Here is a 23,196-nt window from a genome sequence, read left to right on the forward strand (position 1 = left end):
CAGCTTAACCATGTCGGTGGGGTTAAGCAAAGTGTTAGACTTTGTGGTCTCAAATGGTCAACTATTCTGCTGGGATTTTTTTCAGACTGCACTTAATGCTGGCCAGGCCTGAGATGGGATCAACAAGAAGTGCAATAGGGGCAAACCCAGAGTTCAAATCTGAGCCTTTGATTGTGATTGATTTCTTCTTATTTTAAAAGAGCTGTTCCTTTTCGTAAAGGCTGCTGTGGCAGCTATATTTTTGTTCTTGAACTTGTGCATCCCCTGCAATGGAGACCTGATGTTGGGAATCTCTGATCAGTTCCCTCTCTGTATACTATCTTTGGCTAGGTCAACTGATCCTGAGATTACATTCTCTACCTTTTCTGGATGTGTGTTTGAAATGCACAGAACTGAGGGGGGGGGGGGGGGGGATGTATTTATTTTTAAATTACAGACCAAGTTTTAATCTACTAGTTGAACTGAAATAAAAATGAATTTTCCCAAACAAGAGTGTTGGCATTTTCCCATTTGCGATAGAAACCCTCTTCAACAAACAGTGTTTAGTCTTCTGTAGGAAATAGATGGGTCAGTTTTGCTTTTAACTTGATGAACAGGAGTTGAAGTCATGTTCAACAATAATCCTTAATAGTCCACATTAGTGGATGAGTCAGAGAATCAGCACAAATGTTCATGGGACAGGGGGAGGTCATTTGAGTCTATGCCTCCCAAAAATGAAACTATTTAGGTTACATCCACTTCCCATCTCTCAGTCCATGCTTGTAGATTATGGTTCTTCAGGGACTCATCCAGATATTGTTAAATATAATGAAGATATCTGCATTGACTATCCTTTTGGACAATATGTTCCAGTGCCTTTTGGTGTAAAATGATTTCCTCCTCTCTCTTCCAATGCTTCTACCAATTAACATCCCTTAGTTAATGATCTCTCCACTGGGAGAAGGAAATCCTTTCTGTTCACCTTGTCTAGGCCTTCCAGAATTTAATATACTTCAATTACATCTCCACGTAGTCCAAAGAAAACAACTGCAGTCTAGTTGGTCTCTAAGCATAGCAATAATTCTCCAACCCTGGCAATGACGTTGTGAATCTCCTCCACACCAACTAGTACTTCACATTATGAACTGCAGTGTGGTGACCAGAATTGTCATACACATCACTCTAGCCATGACCTGACTTGTGTTGTATACAGCTCTAGCATGGCCTCCCTGCTCTTGTATTCTAAATCTTGGCTGAAAAAAACACGGATCCTGCATACCTCCTTAACCACCTGGTTTACCTGTCCCACTAACTTCAGGGATATACTCCAAGATCCATTTTATCCTCTAAATATGTTGCTATCTTACCACTTATCATTAATTCCTTTACATTCTTAGTTTTCCCTAAATGCATTACATCATACTTCTCTGCATTAATTCCATTTGACCACGTCCAGCTAACTAGACATATTTCTGCAGCCTAGAATTTTCTTACTATCAACCACACTGTCCATTTTGGTATCACTGACTCCTTCATTCATGCCTGAATTATTTGTATATATCTTGAAACCAAGGAACCTTGTATTGAGCTTTGTGGATCCCCACTGCACACAGCTCCATAGTCACTGAAACTTCTCCTGAGCCAGTCTGTAATCCAATTTGCCACTTTCCCTTGGCTTCTACAGGCTTTTGTTTTCCTGATTGATCTGTCATTTGGAACTTCGTCAAGTACTTTGCTTAACATCCAAATGTCTTGCCCTTTTATCACCTCAAATTTTAAAAAAATCAATCGTTATTCAGATGTGCATTTCCTTTAACAAATCCATGCTAATTGTCCTTGATTAAACTGTACTTGCTTTAAGTGTTGGCTTATGCCGACCCTCAATATTTTTTCCAATACTTTGCCCACGCTATAGTTATTCAGGGTTGCCATTTATCATTTTTGAAACCAAGTACCACATAAGCAGTCCTCCAGACTTCCAGGAGTCTCTGTGTTATCAAAAAGCATTAGAAAATAAGAGACCTGCACTATTTCCTCAGTTTCTTAAAGAGCCTAGAATCTTGTATTGTGAGACCTGGCGAGTTATCCACTTTGAAAGCTGCTGGATCCTTTTAACACAACTGCTCTTGCTCTCACTCTACCTCACTTCTGATATTTTGTATTTTTCCTTAACGACAATATCCATGTCACTCCACCACCTCTTGAAAACAGACCAGAAATATTCATATAAACATCTTCTGCTTCCACACAAATATTTTCCTTTATTGTAGAACCTCCTCTTTCCTTTTTGGTATTTATAAATTCTAAGATGTTACTTCTTCATGCACCCTCTTTGTCTTTCCTTTTTTTATGTAAGTGTCAGACCTGCATTTTCTATACTCCTAGGTTTTCTGCAATATTAGGCTCCAGGTTTTTGTCATAAGCTTCCCTTTCTGCCTTGCATACAACCTACCTTGTATGTACCTTGAAATCCATGGAGGTCGAGATTTAAGAGTTCCCTCTTTCCTTTATTGGGAAGCTGGTCAAAATTTCACAATCTCTTGTCTCCTTGAATGTGTCTCCCTGTATTGACACTAACTGACCTTCAAATAGTTGTCTGCAATCCCCTTTTGCAAAATAATAATTCAGCCTGGTAATTGGGTATATCCTATTTTAAAATGTTGACGTCTGGTTTATCTGTCCTTTCTGTTAAATGTACTAAATCCAACTATATTATGATCACTGCATCCAAAATATATCCCATTTCTAGTCTCTTTACTTTCCTGTTCTCTAAAACTAAGTCCACCACTCTTCTCTCTTTTGTTGGGCTTGCAAAGTGTTGATTTTTGTTTTTGAAAAGTTCCTTTGAAAGTATTTTAAAGAGTTTTGCGTTTTACTATACATTTTAATCTGCTACTGTCCCAGTTATCAGGAGGATAATTAACAAACACAACCTTGCTGCTCAGTTCTTCTTGCACTTCTCAAATTTGTCTAGATATTTACATTTTTTTACCTCCTGGTAACTATTTGGGATTCTGAAATACAACAATGTAATTGTCCCTTTTTTCTTCATTTCAACCCAGTTGGCTTTATTTAATCTTTCTCGCATATCATTCCTCCTCACAGCTGTAATTGCTTCCTTAACGATTATTGCTAAATGCCCTCTTTTGTTAAATTCCTTCTATTTCATCGAAGACCCCAGTAAGCAGGAATATTGAGCTACACTTCCTGGGGGAGAGAAAAGCCAATTTTCATTAATGACCACAATATCATACTCCTTGACCCTAAGGACAAGTCACTTTGTGGGAAATGCTGACCCTTTAATATGATTTGCAAGCTGAGCTAATTATTGGGTTTAATGGTTGCCTGAACCCCAGAGGAATTGAATATTAATTTTATTCTACACCATGCAAGACTGACTCTGGAATGGAATACATTTTCTGACCTCTAACTCTTGCAAGATCAGTGCTGTAGTGATTCTAAAGGCATCTTTGACTATTTCATTTTATGCTATCTTGCATGTTAATTCATTTCCCCTGAGATCTTGAGATAAGACTTTGAGAATCGGAAATGTGGCAGTCACATGGGTGTTGTTAATGCCAGGAAAAGTCGAGCTGCAAGTTCTGTTTTCATTGAAAGTGAAGCATGAGTGCCCCACTTTATGGAGGTCAGTTCAACAAGGAAGCAGGAATTCCTTTTATGCCAAAAAAAATTATCATTTCAGACCAGCAGCTTTAAGGTTGCTGTCAGTAATTTTACTGCAAACAAAGACTGTAAACTTCAGGACTGGTACAACCACAGTGGATGAGGTGAAGAAAGCAACCTTGAAGCAAAGCATTCAGATGAACTGAGAATGGCAGTTTTATAAACCAGCCATCAGTCAGAACTTGAGTTTCGGCAGAGTTGGCTCCCATCACTGACTCAAGTAGCCCTGCGATAAATTTGTCTCCCAGCTTATTAGCAAGGGCAAAGGGATATGTACATCTGTGGTCCAGTATCCTGAATCTATGAAAATGTAGTCTAAATGAAAGAATGTTGTTCTGTAAGAAAATATGCTTCTAAAAATTCAAGTTTGTTAATGTTTCCAACTTTTAACTAAAAATGTTTGTGCTGTGGCCTATTCATGTTTTAGGACTAAGTTTTGGACTATTTTAGGCAATACAAGAAACATGAACTGTGATGCAGAGGAATCTAGTTCCTTTTGCTAAATATGTGAACATTTGTTATCCATGAGAGCTTCTAGAGTCCTCTGTATCATAATATTGGACAGCAGAATATATCTTCCAAAATTATTCAAGATTGTTTTGTGGAAACAACTGAAAAACTATGTTGATTTCATCTCCTTTTTCTTCCATTTGTTTCCACTTTCTTCCCTACCTGACAACATACACACAACAATTTAATAGTCACACAGCATGGAAACAGGCTATTCAGCCCACCATATCCATACTGACCAGTGGGCACATATCCATATTAATCCCATCTTCCAGCACTTGGCCCTTAGCCTTCTAATCCTAGGAGATTTAAGTGCTTGTCTCGACAACTCGTAAATGCTGTCAGTGACTCTGCTTCCCAGGTTAGGAGAGTCTGAGACTAGAGAACATGGGTTTAGGGTGAGAGGGGGTATGGTTTAAAGGTGACCTGAGGGGCAGGTTTTCCATACAAACGGTGGTGCATGTATGAAAGGGCCTGACAGAGGAAGTGGTAGAATTACAATGTTTAAAGGATATTTGGACAGGTACATGAATGGGAAAGGTTTAGAAGAATATGGGACTAGTTCGGGAAGGCACCTTGGTCGGCATCAACAAATTGGGCCAAAGGGCCTGTTTTTTATAAGATAAGATATCTTTATTAGTCACATATACATTGAAACACACAGTGAAATGCATCTTTTGCGTAGTGTGTTCTGGGGGCAACCCGCAAGTGTTGCCATGCTTCTGGCGCCAACATAGCATGCCCACAACTTCCTAACCTGTCTGTCTTTGGAATGTGGGAGGAAACCAGAGCACCCGGAGGAAACCCACACAGACACGGGGAGAACGTATAAACTCCTTACTGTGGCCAGAATTGAACCCAAGTCGTTAGCACTGTAATAGCGTTATGCTAACTGCTGCAACCACCGTGTTTCTGTGCTGTATAACTCTGACTCTCTATTCCCAAAATGCATCACTTCACATTTATCAGGATTAAACTGCCATTTCTCAGTCCATTTCACCACATGTATTACCTTGTACCCCACACTGTCAACAATTCCACCAATCTGCATGTCATCTGCAAATCTACTGATCATGCCTCCTACATTCACATCCAAATCATTCACATGCATTATAAAGGGTCATAGCACTGATCTCTGTGAAACACCACAAGTTACAGGCATCCAAATCACAAAAACAGCCCTCAACCATCACCCTCTGTCTCCTATTGCTGAACCAATTTTGGATCCTTAATAAATTGACTCTCAAGTTAATTTATTCCTCAAGGTTTTATAATAAATATCTTTGAATGCCCACAACAATGTTTAAGCATTTTTTATAGTAAATTAATTTTGAGCATTAGTGGCTTTTATATAGGCACATACACAAATCGCCCTGCATTAGCAGAATTGTCTAAGCTTGTAGATGAACAACAGCAATCTATTTGGGATCAGTTTAGTTTAGTGACAACAACTTGCATTTGTATGGTGCCTTTCATGTCATAGTGTCTTTCTAGTGACTTGATGGAAAAATCAAAAGGCAAAACTTGACAGATTTTAATTCCCATAGCCTGATCAGAGGTAAGTGTTAAAGGAACATTTTTAATGGAGAAGAGTGACAGAAAAGATTTATGGAGGGGATTCTGAAGCTTAAACTGCAGAGTCATGGTCACAGCTCAGCACATCACGGAAACCAGCCTCCCCTCCATGGACCCTCTCTCTATACCTTGGTGAAGTAGCCAGCATAATTAAAGACCCTACCCAGCTGGGTCATTCTCTCTTCTCCCCTGTCCCATCAGCAGAAGATACAGGAGCCTGAGGGCACATACCACCAGGCTCAAGGACAGCTTCTATCCCACTGTGATAAGACTATTGAACGGTTCCCTTATACGGTGAGATGGACTCTTGACCTCACAATCTACCTTGTTATGATCTTGCACCTGCAATGCGCTTCCCTGTAACTGTGACACTTTATTCTGTTACTGTTTTTACGCTGTACTACCTCAGTGCACTGTGTAATGAATTGATCTGTACGAACGGTATGCAAGACAAGTTTTTCATTGTACTTTGGTACAAGTGACAATAATAAACTAATACCAAATAATAGTTCTTAGTTTAATGCATTTTTTGTTCTATTTAAGTCTCATATCATTTTGTCTTTGGAGCAATAATAGTTGAAACTTTCAGTTATTAATTATAGATGAAATCATGCCTAAAAGTAAATACAGTTCAAAGATTCCTTTATTGACACTTTACAGGCTGCCTGTACTGGAATCGACAGCGCCAACAGGAGATGTATCACGTCCACACCACATAGCATCTGTTGTTCCCAACCGCTATCCACGTTGGTTCACCCTAAGTCACATTGAGTCTCAGCAGTGTGAGCTAGCTTCCACAATGTTAACAGCTGCTAAAGGTAACTAGACTGATTTTTAAGTTACTGTTGAAGTCAAATAAGGAAAATGTGTCACTTTCAAATGCATATGAAGTGCTATTTCATTTGCAGTTTTAACTCTTTAATTAATGTGTTTCCCCTTAAGTTGACTTGGTTCCATTCCGAGATTAATGTATTTTGTGATGTAGTTCTGAAATTTTTCTTCAAATGGATATTTAATCTGTTGGAGACCACTGCATCAATTGGTGAGATGGAGATCCATATTTTTGATTTCTTTTTTCCCCACATAAGATTTTCCTTTATATGAGCTGCTATATATATTCAGACATTTGGCTCATTTAAAAAAAATATAGGCACTGTATCACTCTCAAATTTCCTACCAGTTTGTGAGTAGCATTGCCAAAGCTCAGACTGTATCCTCCTTAGTTCTATCAAGTCAGCACAGGAAAGTTGATTATAGGTGGAGACAATATATTAGCAGCTCAGGATTTGAAAAATTTTTGTTGGTCCCTTGAAAGATTCAAAACAATTAACCAGAGTTGTTTTCAGGGTTCAAGAAATTAATCTATTTTAATCAAAAGTAGAATACCAGTTGAAATTTGCCTTAATTTCAAATTATATAATTAAAAATTTTCATTGGGCCTGCCCCTGTCTCTCAAACCGCTTTTTAATTCTATAGCCCTCAGATCACTATCTCCTGCAATTCTGGTCTCTTGCATGCACATGATCTCCTTCACTCCCACCAGAGGCCATGTGTGGTGTATTATCAAACAGCTTAGTTATAGTCACTCCTAAACTTATACACCTTAAGAATATTTTTCTGGATTGGGCACAGAGAGAGGAGCCATTAGTCCAGGAACAGGTGGGAGAAAGCTTGTAGGCGGCTCCAGGTTTTGTCTGGGTTTGATTGCCCCTTACTCTTCCGCTCTGGGCGTTGGAAAATGGTCCAGAGTCACTTTCAGGAAAGTGTGAATTAATGGTTACAGAGCAGGCAGTGAATCAAACTGCCATAGCTTTCAGAGGTCAAAGTCTGAGTGTGAAAACCCTTTATTAAAATGTTAAGTAAATTTCCTTGTAACACTGATTCACTGCAAAGTTTTAATTGTTTTTTTTTAAAAAACCATATTTATATTTAATATTGTTGCTTTGAACAAAACAATCAATCAAAACTGCATTTTTTTCAAATAATTACAGGGGATGTTATGAGGCTAGAAACAGTGTTAGAATCTATTCAGAAGAACATTCACTCCTCATCACATATCTTCAAGCTCGCCCAGGATGCATTTAAAATAGCAACTCCTATGGACAGTTTGCCTGATATTACTCTTCTGAAAGTGTCCCTGGAACTGGGTCTTCAGGTAAGTGCATGAATGTATGCTGAGAGATTCTATCTGCGGCAATTCCGTATTGTGGGGGATGCTGAGATGGTTATTTGTGTACTTGGTGTTTACCCTGTTAACTGCTGTAGAGTGAAATGGCCCATCATGCAAAAATATCTCCATGTACTTACAACACAAAAGAATGGCACTGTATTTTGTGTTACACAAATATTCTCTCCCTTGGATGCTTAATATTGTGGTAATCATTAATTATGCAGGTTACTTCAAGATATGCCACATCTTTTGAAAAACACTGTCGGCTATGTCTGACTCTATTTAATAAAATTTGTAGCAGGGAGGATTGTGCAGATACCATACTTTGCTTATCTGCTGTTACTTACTCATCAGTAGCAATAATCTACTGTTGTTGCTGATCTTTTACCACTGATGTTTGAGTTTGGAGAACTGAGGGAGGACAGACTCTCATTTCTCAAGCAAAGTACTTAATCACTCCAGTTTACTGTTCTGTGCCTGTTGTTTCAACTTTGTTGCCATCTTGACCTTGCTCAAGTGCAATTGTCTTCACAGTAACTTTATTTTTCTGCTAACCCATTTCCCCTCCAGTTAGTTTCAGCACTGAAGATCTTTCCTGCTCCGGGACCACCTCCCATGTTAGCTTTCTTGAATTTAATTTAAGGGTGTGAGGTTTTCTGACAACTGAACTAGCATAAAATCCAACAAATTCTGACTTTCCGAAACTTGTTGATTACTTGCTCTTGTCTGCTAACTCCGTTATACCCCCTACCACCAAATAATTTTAAATGCTTTTGGAACAGTTTGTCCAGAATGTGCTGTAGCAGAAGAAGTTGAATGGAAACCTATTGCTTATTAGCTTGCCATCCTCTAATTTCCTTTCCATTTTCAAATTCTTTATGGGTTTTTATTTTGCCTCATAGATTTCCATTCTCTCTTTTTTTCTCTTGCATCTTTTCAGAACCACATAAAACACAAAAGCATTCTTTTATTGGCAGGCACTGCTGTCCTCTGGAGTTTCAGCCCAAAATCCTAACCTCCTCTCAGTCTGCCTTCAGAAGGTGACTTTTCAACACAACCTGCTATACCTTTTAAATTCACTGCTACTCTCCATTATAAATGGGGACTGTTCATTGAGAAAAGGGCTGAGGTACATCTTTACAGGAGAGTAGAAATTGCTCCATTCCCTGTTGTGACTGTGCCAACTATGAGCTGGAAGCACTTGGGTCCCTCCAAATAGCGGGCATGTTAAACACTGCTGCTCGTCAATGAGCACAATATCCAAAGGGATTTTTGTTTTAAGTTGCTCATCCTTCTGCCCTTCCATGAAATGCAGAATTTTGGGCGTTCAAAAGAGAATAATCAGCATTTCTTTTTCTTTCTAGTTACTTTTATGTTCTAGACCAGCAATTTTTGGGGTGGGAAAAAGCCTGAACTTTCATTCTTTTGCAGGTTATGCGAATGACATTATCAACATTAAACTGGCGCCGTCGTGAGATGGTGCGATGGTTGGTAACGTGTGCTACAGAAGTAGGTGAGTTGAAAGCTGGAATTCACTTTGAGCATTTATGATCAAAGATAATATCTCCACAATAGGAAATCTTCAATTCAGTTAATTTGAAGGATAAGGGCAAAACTAAAACAAGAAGTGCTGGAAATATGAAATTAAAGGACAGAAAATGCTGTACAGTTCTGTAAACATCTGAGGGGAGGAAAGGGTTCAGGCTTAAGTGTTTAACAAACTCTCTTGTTTGCTATTTCTAATGGATATGAGAGCCATTAATTTCCCCTGGGATTATCTCAATCAAGTACTGTAATTTCAGTAGATCTACTGAAACCCGAGAGGAAAAAGCTGGGAAATGCTCTGCTCCTTGTTACAGACATCCTGAGCATATATAAATCATAGTTTTGAAACTAATTACTTACATTCTCTAACTCCATACAGCTCTGTAGTACTAAGTTGCTCATTGAAGAAAGTGCCTTTTAAAACTTGAAATGCCCTTGTTTGGAATTACATTCTAATAATTGAAGTTAGATCCATTTTAATTGTCCAAAGCACATTGTTGTCTTTGGCAGTTAGCTAGGTCTTAGTAAAGATACATTGTTACATATTTTGTAATTACTTTTATGTGAAGAGCAGTATTGTGTGCTTAATAAAATATAAGATCTCTGAAGATCCTAGCTCAGTGTAAAGAGCTAACCTGTGAGATTGTGTACATTTCTGTTCTGCCTCTGACAAAAGTTTACCAAGTGGACTGGCTTCCATAGCTATGAAATGCCATCAGAGGGGGAGTGAAGAGTCCCTTCTGCTGGGTCAATGGGTGCTATGTCAAGTGACTGGATAGTCTCAATACATTTCCAAATGCTGAACTAAACTCGTTTATATTTCTTAAGATGGCAAGCTGTATGGGTTGGCAACTTCCTTGTATGAGATCTCAGATCAAATTCATTACACACATTTCTGCACTGAGTGGTAACTTATCTTGGGAGTATACAGTCTTCACTTGACTAACCTCTTCGCTTCTAACCTGCACACCTCCCTGTTTTAATCTTCATTCTTCCTCCAGTGTCCCTGTTCATCCAACCTAATACCTTATTTGCAATCCCACATTCAATCCACCATCAGGCAGGTCCTTCTGCACTCTACAGAACTTTCCTTTTTAAACCTCTGTTTAGCTGTCCTCTTCCTGCTTCAAAGGCCTTCCCAAAATTTGCTTCTTTTTGGCTTTGTTTATTACAAATATGCAGCATCTATATCTTCCTGATAAGTACCTTCAACAATTTTACTGTATTAAATATGCTTTGTGAATGTTTTGGTTCTGTGCATTGTGTTGCTTGATGTCATCTTAACTAGTGAACTTTCAACCATTTCATGGGACATCTTCCACTGAACTGGCCCTCATTCTGTATCTATTGGTTGGATTGCATAGATGAATTAGGATCATTTTAAATTTGGCCACTGTACACCTTCCACCTCGTCACTACTTCATGCCACCTCCACTTGTTTAAGTGAAGTCAATACTTCACATTAAAGCCAATTCCTTCTCATTTATTACACTTTTGGAATAAGACTTCATAATATATTGTAACTGTGCACCTGGTTTAATTTGCTGATGACTCTGAAAATTGATGTGCACACATGTATTTTTCTAGCTTACAAGTGATATGGAAACCAAGTTTGTTAGTAATTTTATATATTTTACTGATGACACCATGTTATTATTAAGTATTTGCACTAGAGAAGATGAAAAATTATAAACCTGGAGAATTTGTGCAAATGGAGATAAGAGTGGTGAATGGACTTTAAAATGGAAAATGCAAAATAATATGTATTGGCACATTGAACAAGAATTATGTATGAATGAGTCTATACGACAGATCTTGTGTTATGAATGTCAAATTTACATCAAAGTTATCCTGTCTTGTACTGAAATGCATCTTGAGGGTATTTGATTACACATCAGGGAGCGTTTTATACTAAAGATGAGGAAGGTTGGGGACTGAAAAGTTAGAAGCCCTACTTCAAGCACTGAGGCCCTGATTTGAACTCCATTTGGGTTTTTGGTGGTGAGTGGCAAATGGAGTTGGGAAATCAATTGCAGCTGCAGAAAACAGCTCTCCAGCTGCTCTATGTCCCACAACAGAAAGAAACACTCTTCCCTTCCCCTTTTCGGCCTCTTCTGATCTCTTTCCCATTTTGGCTGAACAGGAAGAATCCTGCTGAAGCCTGAGTTATAATTGCATTTGACTGCAGGGATCTGACACCAAGAAGAACCTCATTGGCTTAAAGCAGGTGAACTTATCACCCACTTAGCAGAACATTCAAATCATCAGTGAGAAAGTAAAATAAATGTCTCCCTTAAAAGGTTGCATTAAGGAATATAAAGTTCTGTGAGTAGAGAAGTTATAATTATGTTGAAAATTCAATATTAATGGTGGGGGAAAAAATAGGAAAAGTAAGAGTGCAAATCAGAAGGCTAAATGGAAGCACATGGAAAGGCCAGGTGATTATAGAACAGAAAATAAAGGTTTTGCTTTGAAGGATATTAAAATCAAATAGGGTTATATGAAAAGAAAATAGTTAATGTCACCCAAGAATGAAAGAGGAACTTTAACTGGAGGGTAAATGTATGACAGAAGTAAATATATTTTGATTTGTCTTTTTATAAATCAAGAGTTGAGAATGTAGGTAGGGATTTAGAGCAGGTGATAGTTGAATCTGCTTGTTTAAAGAACTACTTTTGATGCACTAAGTCAGTCAGGAAATCCTTGGGACTGTGTTGGTGAGGAGTAATCTTCCTTGCATGTTCAGATTGTCTACTTTGTTATCCAGCTGTACAATGTAACAACTATATGCAAAGCACACAAAGGTTTAAAACTCTATCAGTCAGTTCCTGACATGATGGTCCTAGGCAAATGGCCAGAATCTATCAAGTGAACTAACATTAGTAAATATTTAAAAATTCATGAATTAAACAAAGATTAGCAAAGAATATTTACAAGCTAAGTCTTGTTTGAAAAAAAATTATGTTTCTAATGTTCAATTATATAGATAACCACTTTAATAGTCCTTGGATGTAGTGATTTTAAGAAACTGTGAAGGCACTTCACTAGAGTTTTGATCAAAAAAATATAGAAGCAATAGCACAGAATAATGAGCACCAACTTGGCTGGAGATTTAGATTGTGGACGGGAACCAGGATAAAGTTAGATGGGGACAATCACATTAGAAAAGGGGTGGAAATGACTTGCCTTCAGAGATCAGTTCTGGCTCTGCTTTTTTTGAATTTAGCAGTCTTAAAATTTGCCTGGTATATTTGAATGAGGGTGGGACTTCATTCCACAGATTCTTGTATCTGATCCTCTAGTTACTCTGTCCCTTTTGCCCACACCTGACAAAAATTCCTCCTTGGACTCTGCCTTTACCTCTCATTGTCTTGGTGTAGCAGCCAGCATAATCAAAGACCCCACCCACCCAGGACATTCTCTCTTCTCTCCTCTTCCAGCAGGTAGAAGATACAGGAGCCTGAGGGCACGTACCACCAGACTTAAGAACAGCTTCTATCCCACTGTGATAAGACTATTGAACGGTTCCCTTATACAAAGAGATGGACTATGACCTCACGATCTATCTTGTTGTGACCTTGCACCTTATTGCACTGCACTTTCTCTGTAGCTGTGACACTTTACTCTGTACTGTTATTGTTTTTACCTGTACTACTTCAATGCACTCTGTACTAACTCAATGTAGCTGCACTGTGTAATGAATTGACCTGTACGATCAGTTTGTAAGACAAGCTTTTCACTGTACCTCGGTACAAGTGACAATAATAAACCAATACCAATAATAAATTCTTTGCAACCATTTGAAATTTGCAGAAAATTTTTGCAGACTTTGGTGTAAGTGTGTACTTTGAAAAATACTCTACCTTGTAGGTAAAAGTTTGATATAAATATCAGGGTATTTTTTCTGCAGCTTTAATTGCAGACAACTAAAACTTCTTTTCCTTTTCTTTTTAGGAGTTTATGCATTGGATAGCATTATGCAGAGCTGGTTTACACTATTCACCCCAACTGAAGCCACCAGTATTGTTGCCACTACAGTAATGTCCCACAGCACAGTTGTTAGATTGAACCTGGACTACAACCAACGGGAGAAACTAGCTAGTAGTGCAAGGACACTTGCACTGCAGTGTGCTATGAAGGATCCTCAAAATTGTGCACTCTCAGCACTAACTCTGTGTGAAAAAGACCATATAGCTTTTGAGACTGCTTACCAAATAGTTCTAGATGCTGCCACAACTGGTATGAGTTACACGCAACTCTTCACAATTGCTCGGTACATGGAGCACCGTGGTTATCCCATGCGGGCCTATAAGCTAGCCACTCTAGCAATGACGCATCTCAACCTGGGTTACAATCAGGATACACACCCTGCCATTAATGACGTTCTATGGGCATGTGCACTTAGCCACTCCCTTGGGAAGAATGAGCTAGCAGCTATTATACCTCTTGTGGTTAAAAGTGTTCAGTGTGCTACAGTACTTTCAGACATTCTACGTCGGTGCACTTTGACCACACCAGGAATGGTGGGACTCCATGGACGAAGGAACTCTGGGAAATTAATGTCACTGGACAAAGCACCACTCAGACAGCTCCTGGATGCCACTATTGGGGCCTATATAAATACAACCCATTCACGGCTTACGCACATTAGTCCACGGCACTATAGTGAGTTTATAGAGTTTCTAAGCAAAGCCCGAGAGACCTTCTTGATGGCTCATGATGGACACATCCAGTTTACACAGTTTATTGACAACCTGAAGCAAATTTACAAAGGCAAAAAGAAACTCATGATGTTGGTGCGTGAGCGATTTGGTTGATCAGCACGCTGTGGTATCTTTTTATTGAGCCTGCCTTTGTATCCTTTTTAACTTAAAACCAGAGCCACACCGGTATTATATGTGTATAGTAACAAACAGTTCACAAACTTTAACCCTGTTGATTGTGAGATTTGTGTGTGTCTTTTGTATGAAAGAAAAGAGGAAAAAAAAAGAATCAGTTTACACTGAGTACATGTTGTCAAGTGGCAATAGCCCACGTCGCTCCTGTTCTTCTTCGTATGTACATTCACAGCCTAAGAGTATGGCTTTAAACCAAACAGACACCTCCATCCTAAGTGATAAGTACCTCGTATGGATTCAGCTTTACTCCTTCATCACTCATCCCTACATATCAGTGTATTAACAATACAAGGCTGAATACGTGGCTTTGCAGTGCTGTTCATCCAGAAGCATGGCACACATTGCTCGTGCATGTGTAATTAGCGACTGTCAACATACATTCTCAGGGATTTATCAAAGAAAGAATGAGAGCATTTATTGTACTGTATATATTATAGTATATGTCTGAATATTGAAAAAATATACGTAACATTTTAATTTATAAAATATTCTATGTAATGCAAAATACTTGAAGCTGCAGTAGCTTGGTATAAAAACATATCAGAAGGACTAAAGTGCGCCTTGCTTCAGGTTGGCTCAGGTGGAGAATTGTGTGCTGGGCATCTATGCAGAGCCACCACCTCTGTTGCATGATTGGACTTGATATCTAGTCTGAGAAAACAAATTTAAATAAAGAGAGAAAAAAAATCTGCTTGTAACAGACACCACAGTAAAGAGGGACAAATAAAACACATTACAGCCAGAGCAGTAAGCCTTAGCATTAAAAGTATTTGCCAGAATCGGGCTTTGTGCCTCCTAGTCTAGAACTGAATTAAACAATTTAAGATATCCTTGAAAAGGTTGAATTATGTGTTTTACAAAACAGAAAAGATGTTACAGTAGGCCTTTGCAGTGGTATAGTGAAATGCTACTTATGTGCTCAATAACATATATTAATCTGCATTGGGAACTGACTTTGTGCAGGACAGGAAGTTGCTGTGTAGTAAGACTGTTCTACTTTTTTTTCCTCCTATAGAATTCCTCAAGAGAGAACAGCCTTCTATCTTGCCTTGTCTTAACGCTTTAAAAAAATAACCAAACTGGACATCTAACTACCAAACTGTTCATTAAAAATGACTTTGGTTTCTATTTTGAGTCTTTAATTTAGCAGAACTGTTCTGTATCTTGTGCTTTATGAAAGAGTTTTTACGTTGGGTGCAAAATGTTACTATTGTCACTTGTTCCTTCCACTAGGGAAAATGCTAGAGGTATGTTCTGTAGCCTTTTTTGCTGTTTAGGAAAAGAAAATTATTATTTCTTGCTCACCATTTTATTTATTATATTAGGTAAAAGATTGTACTTCATCGCCCGTGTAAACATGCTCTTGAAGTTTAAAAGTAATTAAGATTTGATACACTGATATCAATTTATTTATGTAACTAAATCACTGTTTTATAAACTTGTTAATGATTCAACAATTTTTTTTGTTTTGATTAAAATTAGTTTTTTGAAAGTTAAATATGTCTCTGTGTACAATATGTATAAATATCTATACTTACCTGTGAGCTTTTTTCATTACCAAAAAATTTGTGATCAGTTATGTGAAAATATTTTTGTCTTGACAGGAGTACATCCTTTTCCAGTCTCATTTCTGGAATTGAAAGGGTTTCACTTGAACTTGTGCTGGTTGGTCTTACAGAATGTAGCTAATTAGGCTTGTAACTGCAAACTACAAGGAAGTGTCATAAGGTTATGTCAAAATTAAGATATAATTTACCTAATTGATTTTTGCCTCATCATTATAATTGCTGTTTCTAAATGTTACCTTTTATTTGAAAACTGTCTGAAGACAAAGTGATCAATGAATTGCAAAGCGGCAAACAGTTTGGCACTAATTACCTTTTCCATTTATAATTCTGATTCCCCTAAAAGCAGCAAGGGTTTCAAAGGCTATCATGACTGGACTGTCTGGTGAATTGCAACCTCTTCAACTTAATCCAAAGTACAAGGAATTGATTGTGCAGATACCAGCAAGTCTACAGGCATTCCTGCTGTGCCATTACTCAGAGGATCTCCATCATCTTGGGAGCTGTACCTCTGTCCTTGTTATCAGTGTTTGAGCCGTTTAATGCTCTGGAACAGAGGTGATGTTGTGACCCAGAACTTGTTGTTTTTATCAGAAACAAAATTATGATTGGTAATAAAATAAGAACTCTCAATTCTGTTATATACTTACAGATATGATGTGACTCTTGTAAGTCGTAGCTGGTCTCATCCAGGGTCTTTATTAGCAGTAATGTTGAAGTAAATGGCTTCATTTAGAATATGTCACTAGAGGGTTCAAATACCTAATTAATTATTCAGCACCCATATCTCTTACCATGATTAGTACAAAAACAATGAGTATATAGTAGCTTAAACAGAACAAATTGAGTGCTGCTTTTAAAGCTTTCAGTTCGTAACCTCATTCTCCCGAACTTCCACTCCTGTCCCTGCCCAATCAGTCACAGAGCCATGAGCCATAACCACCACTATTTCAGTTGTCCTGTTTTAATGTACTGACATGCTGAATATGGTACTCTTTTTGGATATAGAATCATAGAGCAACGCAGCATGGATACAGGTCCTTCGGCCCAATGAGTCCATGCCAACCACATTGTCTACCCAGCTAGTCCCAATTTATACCTATCCAAGTGTTCCTTAAATGATACTATTGTACCTGCTTCAACCACTTTCTCTAACAGCTTGTTCCATATGCTCACCACCCTCTGTGTGGAAAACGTTGCCCCTCGGGTCCCTTTTAAACCTTTCCCCTCTCACTCTAAATCTATGCCCCGTAGTTTTGGATGCCCCTACCCTGGGGAAAAGATTGTTACCATCCACCTTATCTACGCCTCTTGTAATTTTAAACACTTCTATAAGATCGCCCCTCGTTCTCCTACATTCCAAGGAATAAAGACCTAGTTTGGCAAACCTCTCCTTTTAACTCAGGCCCCCTAGTCCTGACATAGTGTGAATGTTTCAGAACACAAGCTCTGGAAAGGTAGGCAGGTTGCCCACTTTGTTGATTGTGGGAAACAGTCAGTGAGCACTTCCAGTTAAGGGTTGTCTGGGAAAATCTGCAGTCTACTTGATGTATTCCATATTTATTATGGGAGGGAAGCAGGAAACCAGGATATTGCTACTAGGCAGACTTTGTTTGCATCTAGAACCTAAATACAACCAGTTTAAAAAACAACGTGCCTCTCAAAGTTGTTGCAAGACCTTCAAATATCTTCCCAGTCTGTGTCAATGGAGGAATTTATTTGTGGGACTTGGGCACTGCTGGCAAGGTCAACACTTGTGCTGATCAATAGTTAGAACATAGAACACTACAGCACAGTACAGGCCCTTCGGCCCACAATGTTGTACTGATATTTTATCCTGCTCAAATCTATCTAACCCTTCCCTCCCACGTAGCCCCCTATTTTTCTATCATTCATATGTCTATCTAAGAGTCCCTTAAATGTCCCTACTCTATCTGCCCCCACAACCTCTGCTGGCAGTGCGTTCCACGCACCCACCGCTCTCTGTGTACAAAAAAAAAACTTACCCCTGACATCCCCCTTATACCTTCCTCCAATCACCTTAAAATTATGTCCCCTGGTGTTAGCCAATGTCACACTGGGGAAAAAGTCTCTGACTGTCCCCTCAATCCATGCCTCTTATCATCTTGTACACCTCTATCAAGTCCCCTCTCATCCTCCTCCTCTCCAAAGCTATTTTAGCCCTAGCTCACTCAACCTATCCTCATAGCCCTTGAGAAGGTGGTGATAAGCTGCCGCCTTGATCCCTGCATTTTTTTAGTAAAGATACTTGCACAGTGTTGAGGGGAGAATTCTGGGATTTAGTCCCAGCAATGATGAACAGTGATCTGGTCAGGATGTTGTGTTGCATGGAGGAGACCCTGCGGTTAGTAGTGGTGTTTACCATGTGCCAGGGCCTTTGTTGTTCTTGGTGGTGGAAATTTCTGGTTTGGGATTTGCCGGTGAAGTTGCCTAGGCACGGAAATACTATGCATTTTGTAGATGATATTACAGCCTGTGGAGGATGGAGTGAGGGTTTAGGGTGGTAAATGGACTGCTTTGTCCTGGGTGTCACTGAGCTTTTCTACTTGTTGTGGGGCTGCCCTCAACTGGGTGGGTGCAGACTGTTCCATCATGATCCTGACTTAATGACTAAGTTTTAGGGGAAATGCTTTGGGATATCAGGTGCTGAGTCACTTGCTGCAGAATGTTATGGCAATAGAAGTATCATCTGCCTGGGCCTGCTCCTTGGCTCAAACTGAGCTACTGCCTTCTGAAAAGCCTAAACCTATCTTGTCATTCCTTTAGTTTAATCACTATTTGCTATATTCTTGTATAAAGTGATTAATCACTCCTTGTTCTTGTATTCCCAATACATAATCTAGTCCTTCAACTAAAATTCCTAAGGTTTGCCTCAATTTTCAAAACCGGTTCAAAAGGCAACAGTTTAAAGTGCTCTGGGGTCCTGCAAAAATAAATCAAAGTGTTTAAACCAAGAAAATTTCTCATCTAATGTTTCTGATTTATTGTAAATATTTGTATGACTAACTGTAGATTGAAATGGTGGTGGCTCTCTATGCAAATAAAACTGGTCTTTTCCTGTGCATTTTTGGTAAAAGGCATCCACTGTGGGGATGCAGTTGTTATCTCAAGAAACAGTACAGAGGAAAGGAAGAGATATGGAGCTATTTTAAATTACTAGCTATTCACGTCAGGAGTATATCTGCTTCCCCATACTCAGGAAATAAGGCAGTAAAAGACCACTGTTGACAGCAACTCCCTAAGCATGTCAAAAAGAAGATGCCAGCTTTGATCTATCCATGGAAAAAAAACTAGGGCATTGGCTCCTATTCTGTCAAATCTCCCAAACAATCAATGTTTGGCTTAAATTATAGCACCGGGCAATTTAATCCAAAATAATCCCCTTGCCCTTTAATTCACTGTTTCTTGTTTAGTGAATTTAAAATTTTGGCTTGTGTCAAGAACTGGCTTAGTTAGAAAATCAATTTTTTAACTCTGATTTTTGATCTTGCTTGGAGTTAAATACAGTAAAGACCGGTTAAAGCTTTGTTTCCCACCATTCTGGAAATTCAACGATGCACTTCCTTTTGTGATTCCCCTTTGTATGCCCAGTGTAATTTTTAGCATCAGGGATGCGTGGCACGGTGTCACATCCCTATGGAATAATGCAAAGGAAATTAGATTGTGTTGTTCTAAGGGCAAAAATCATTGGTCACTTCTGGGACAACTGGCTTTAAAAATTCAGTGCTGGATTGTGAGTTCTATAAGTTGTGTGATATTCTTGTCTTTGTTCTTCTGGAGCCTACCCTAACTGCTGTTCTCCCTCTCGAGGCCTGGTCCCCCAACTCAATACTCCAATCCTCCAAAGCCAGGACTTCCTTTTCCCCACTGACCATCTCCACCTCCCCTGATCTGTCTGCGTCCTGACTCGGCATTCCTCCAAGGCCCCAAAATATAGCCTCTGATCCTTGATCACTGTCTACAACTGCAGACCCCAATCCTTTGTACAGAGACCCTCCCATTCACCCTTACTCCCTGCTCTCCATGGGCGTGGGACTGCTGCCCTTTCACACAACACCAGCCTCTTTCTTTCAGCTTTAAAAATATGCAGTGGCCTTGGGCCTCGGTCACAATTGGAATTTGCAGCAGACATCAATAAGATGGTCATTAGTGCCCAACTGCAACCACTACTGAGTACATATTTGGTTGTGCTGCAATTTCCAGGCAGTGACGTTTCAACTGTCGATCTTATCTCACCACCAGAAAGGTTCTATTATCTACTGATTTTTGTATATTCCTCTATTCTAATATAGACTGGAAGGCTGTAATGAGTGGTGTACCGCAGGGATACTTGCTGGGACCTTTTCGTTGTTGGTAGTATATAAATGACTTGATGTGAATGTAAGTAGTGTGACTAAGTTTGCAGATGACAAGAAAATTGGTGGAGTTACAGATAGCAAAGAAGGTTGACTAAGGATACAGCGGAACCTGGATCAGCTGGAAAGTTGGGCAGAGCAGTGGATGACGGAATTTAATCTAGATAAATGGGAGATGATGCATTTTAAGAAGTCTAATTCTGATAGAATATGAAGAGTAAATGGCTGGCACTGTAGGAGCAAGTTGATGTTACTTGGGGTGCAAGTTCATAGTTCACTGAAAGTGGCGACACAGGTGCATGGGATAGCGAAGAAGGCAGTTGGTAGGCTTGCCTTCGTAGGCCGAAGCAAGGAGCATAAGAGTGAGGACATCATGTTGCAGCTGTCCAAAACATTGGTTCAACCCAATTTGAAGGCCGGTTCAGGTCGCCACACTACAATAAAGATATGTTACCAATAGAGAAGGTGCAGAAGAGATTCGCCAAGATGTTGCCTGGAATGGAGGGCTGTCGTTATAGGTAGAGATTGGATAGGCTGGATTTATTCTCACTGGAATATAGTAGGCTGGGGAGTGACCTTATAGAGATTTATTTATGCATAGATGGTCTTTTTACCAGGGCAGGGGTCTAGACCCAGAGGGCAGAGATTTAAGGTGAGGGGAGAAATTTAAAGGCAATCTGAGGGGTATGTTTTTCACACAGGGTGGTGGTTATCTAGAACAAGCTGCTAGAGGAGGTATAGAGGCAGATACAATAACAAAATTTAAAAGACAGTTGAGGAGGTACTTGGTTAGGAAAGGCGTAGAGGGATTCTGGCCTAATGCAGGCAAATGGGACTAGCATAGATGAGCATTACAGTCGGCATGGATAAGGTGGGCTAAAAGGTCCTGTTTCTGTATGGAAAAACACTATGATTCTGGAGGAACTCAGCAGGCCAGGCGGCATCCATGGAGAAAAGGTCCTGTTTCCTTACTGTACATTTTTATAATTCATGACAAGCATTAGAAGTGTGACATTCTTGCTCATTTTGTAAACTTGAGTACTTCAGAACTCTATCACCAATTTAAACAAATCCCTCCAGTTCCCCCTATCATTCACAATACTCCTTGGCCTACATCTGGCAACACCTTGATTTTAAATATTCTCATCTTCATGTCCCTCTGTGGATTTGGCTCTCCCTGTCACTGTAGACGCCTCCATTCCAACAATCCTCTATCTTTGTCCTCCTCCAATTCTGCCCTCTTGCATACGCTAACTTTCATTTTTCCATTGAGCCCTAAGTTTGGAATTTCTTGCCCAAATCTCTCTGTTCCCACAACTTACATCTTTTTTTTAAAAATGATCCTTAATGATTACGTGTATGACAACGATTTAAGTCAATTATTTGAATGGTTCCTTTTGTGCTCAATGTCGAATTTTGTTTGATAACAATCCTGTGAAGACTTTGGAATCTCTTTATCATGTTAAATGTGTTGTTTAACCAACGTGCATAGTTGAGTCATAAAAACTTAATATATTTTTACCTCAACCTTTCTTGCATTTCAATGGTTGGAGAGGTCATGGATTGAGTGATGGCTACTTGCATTTCTTTTTCAGAATCGCACGGTGAAATCTACAAAATTAAGATGTTAATTGACAGAATTTCTGTGATCTGAAATATCAAATATTTTGAAACATACATGAAACCACTCCTGAGCCAGAGATCAGAAATTAGATTTTTGTAATTTAAGCATTACAATATTGACATCTTTAGTCCTCGAAGTGATTGGTACTATATGAAACCATATATATTTATGCAGAAAATTACTCTGCTATATTGTTTTCTGTGAACTTTGAGAATACTCAAGGTATATTTTGTTGCTTTTTTTCTGCATTCATGTTTAGTTTTTTTTGCTTCAAGTATTTTCCCGCAAAGGTGCAGTGTTATTTCCCTTTGCTTATTCCATGTTCCTGATTGCTAAATATTTCCAATGTTTTGTTTTTATGCTACATTGTTCTGTGTGGCTTAACCATTTGCTGAATTATCTCAGTCCTTTGAAAGCCTGAAGTTAATAAACACTTTCTGATACTTTTGATTTAACATTAATATGTATATTTTCCATGCTCCAATAACACAGCTGTAGGACGTTATAAATGCTTTGAAAGGAATAAGATCTTGGGAAAACAGAACGTTCAAGGGAAATAGTCATGGGCCAAGAGCATGGAAAAAAATGAGAAAACATTTTGGTAAAAAGGACTTGTTCAAGCTTGAGAGTTTAATTTTAGAGTGGTATCTTGCATTAATTTTTTAGAAATTACATTTTGCAAAATGTGCAACTTCACTTTAGACTTCAGCAGTGAAGGAATTGAAAATAATGTTCACACAAAAAAAGCCCCTGAAATGAGCACAGCATCATTTTTGCCCTTTAGAAATATATACAATATTCTGACTGACCTTTTGCAGAGCTGAGAGTCTAACCAGAAAGCTGGAACCCTGTCTCTATTGAATCTGAAATTTTATGTAGCAAACAAAATTGCAGCAAGAAAAATTGCTGCTCTCAGCCACATTTCAAATATCATGGTAGCCTTGATTGTCAGTCCCTGTGTCTATCTCTGACTGTTCAGAATTCTCCAGATTGATATCGAAGGATTATTCATGTGGTATCTAGCATTGCAAAAGGGGGTCTTTGGTTGTAAAATAAGCTATTGTCACTTTGGTTCTTGTGCATACATGCAATCAAATTACGTCTGAAGTTTTTGTACACTGTTGTACTGGTTGCCTATTGCTGATGTACTCTTTATTGTGGAATGGCAGATGTCTCTTGACTGAATTATGCACAATTGAAATCTTTAATTTTTGCTTTCCAGAAAACAATTGGCTCTACAATATGTCTGTAAATCCAGCCAATCCATAAA

General features: G+C 38.9%; 1 protein-coding gene across 2 annotated transcripts in view; it reads left to right on the plus strand.

The window, feature by feature from the left end:
- LOC127567390 (zinc finger SWIM domain-containing protein 6) overlaps nucleotides 1–15,859 on the plus strand; it is a 146,914-nt gene extending 131,055 nt beyond the window's left edge. For both annotated transcript variants that reach the window (XM_052010250.1, XM_052010251.1), the window contains 4 exons: nucleotides 6,409–6,566; nucleotides 7,740–7,903; nucleotides 9,350–9,431; nucleotides 13,418–15,859. In XM_052010250.1, coding sequence (XP_051866210.1) covers nucleotides 6,409–6,566; nucleotides 7,740–7,903; nucleotides 9,350–9,431; nucleotides 13,418–14,280 — 1,267 coding nt within the window. In that variant the 3' untranslated portion in view covers nucleotides 14,281–15,859. The remainder of the gene's footprint in view (nucleotides 1–6,408; nucleotides 6,567–7,739; nucleotides 7,904–9,349; nucleotides 9,432–13,417) is intronic.
- Nucleotides 15,860–23,196: the final 7,337 nt, after the last annotated feature.

This window comes from Pristis pectinata, chromosome 2, assembly GCF_009764475.1.
Source record: "Pristis pectinata isolate sPriPec2 chromosome 2, sPriPec2.1.pri, whole genome shotgun sequence".
Taxonomy (NCBI): domain Eukaryota; kingdom Metazoa; phylum Chordata; class Chondrichthyes; order Rhinopristiformes; family Pristidae; genus Pristis; species Pristis pectinata.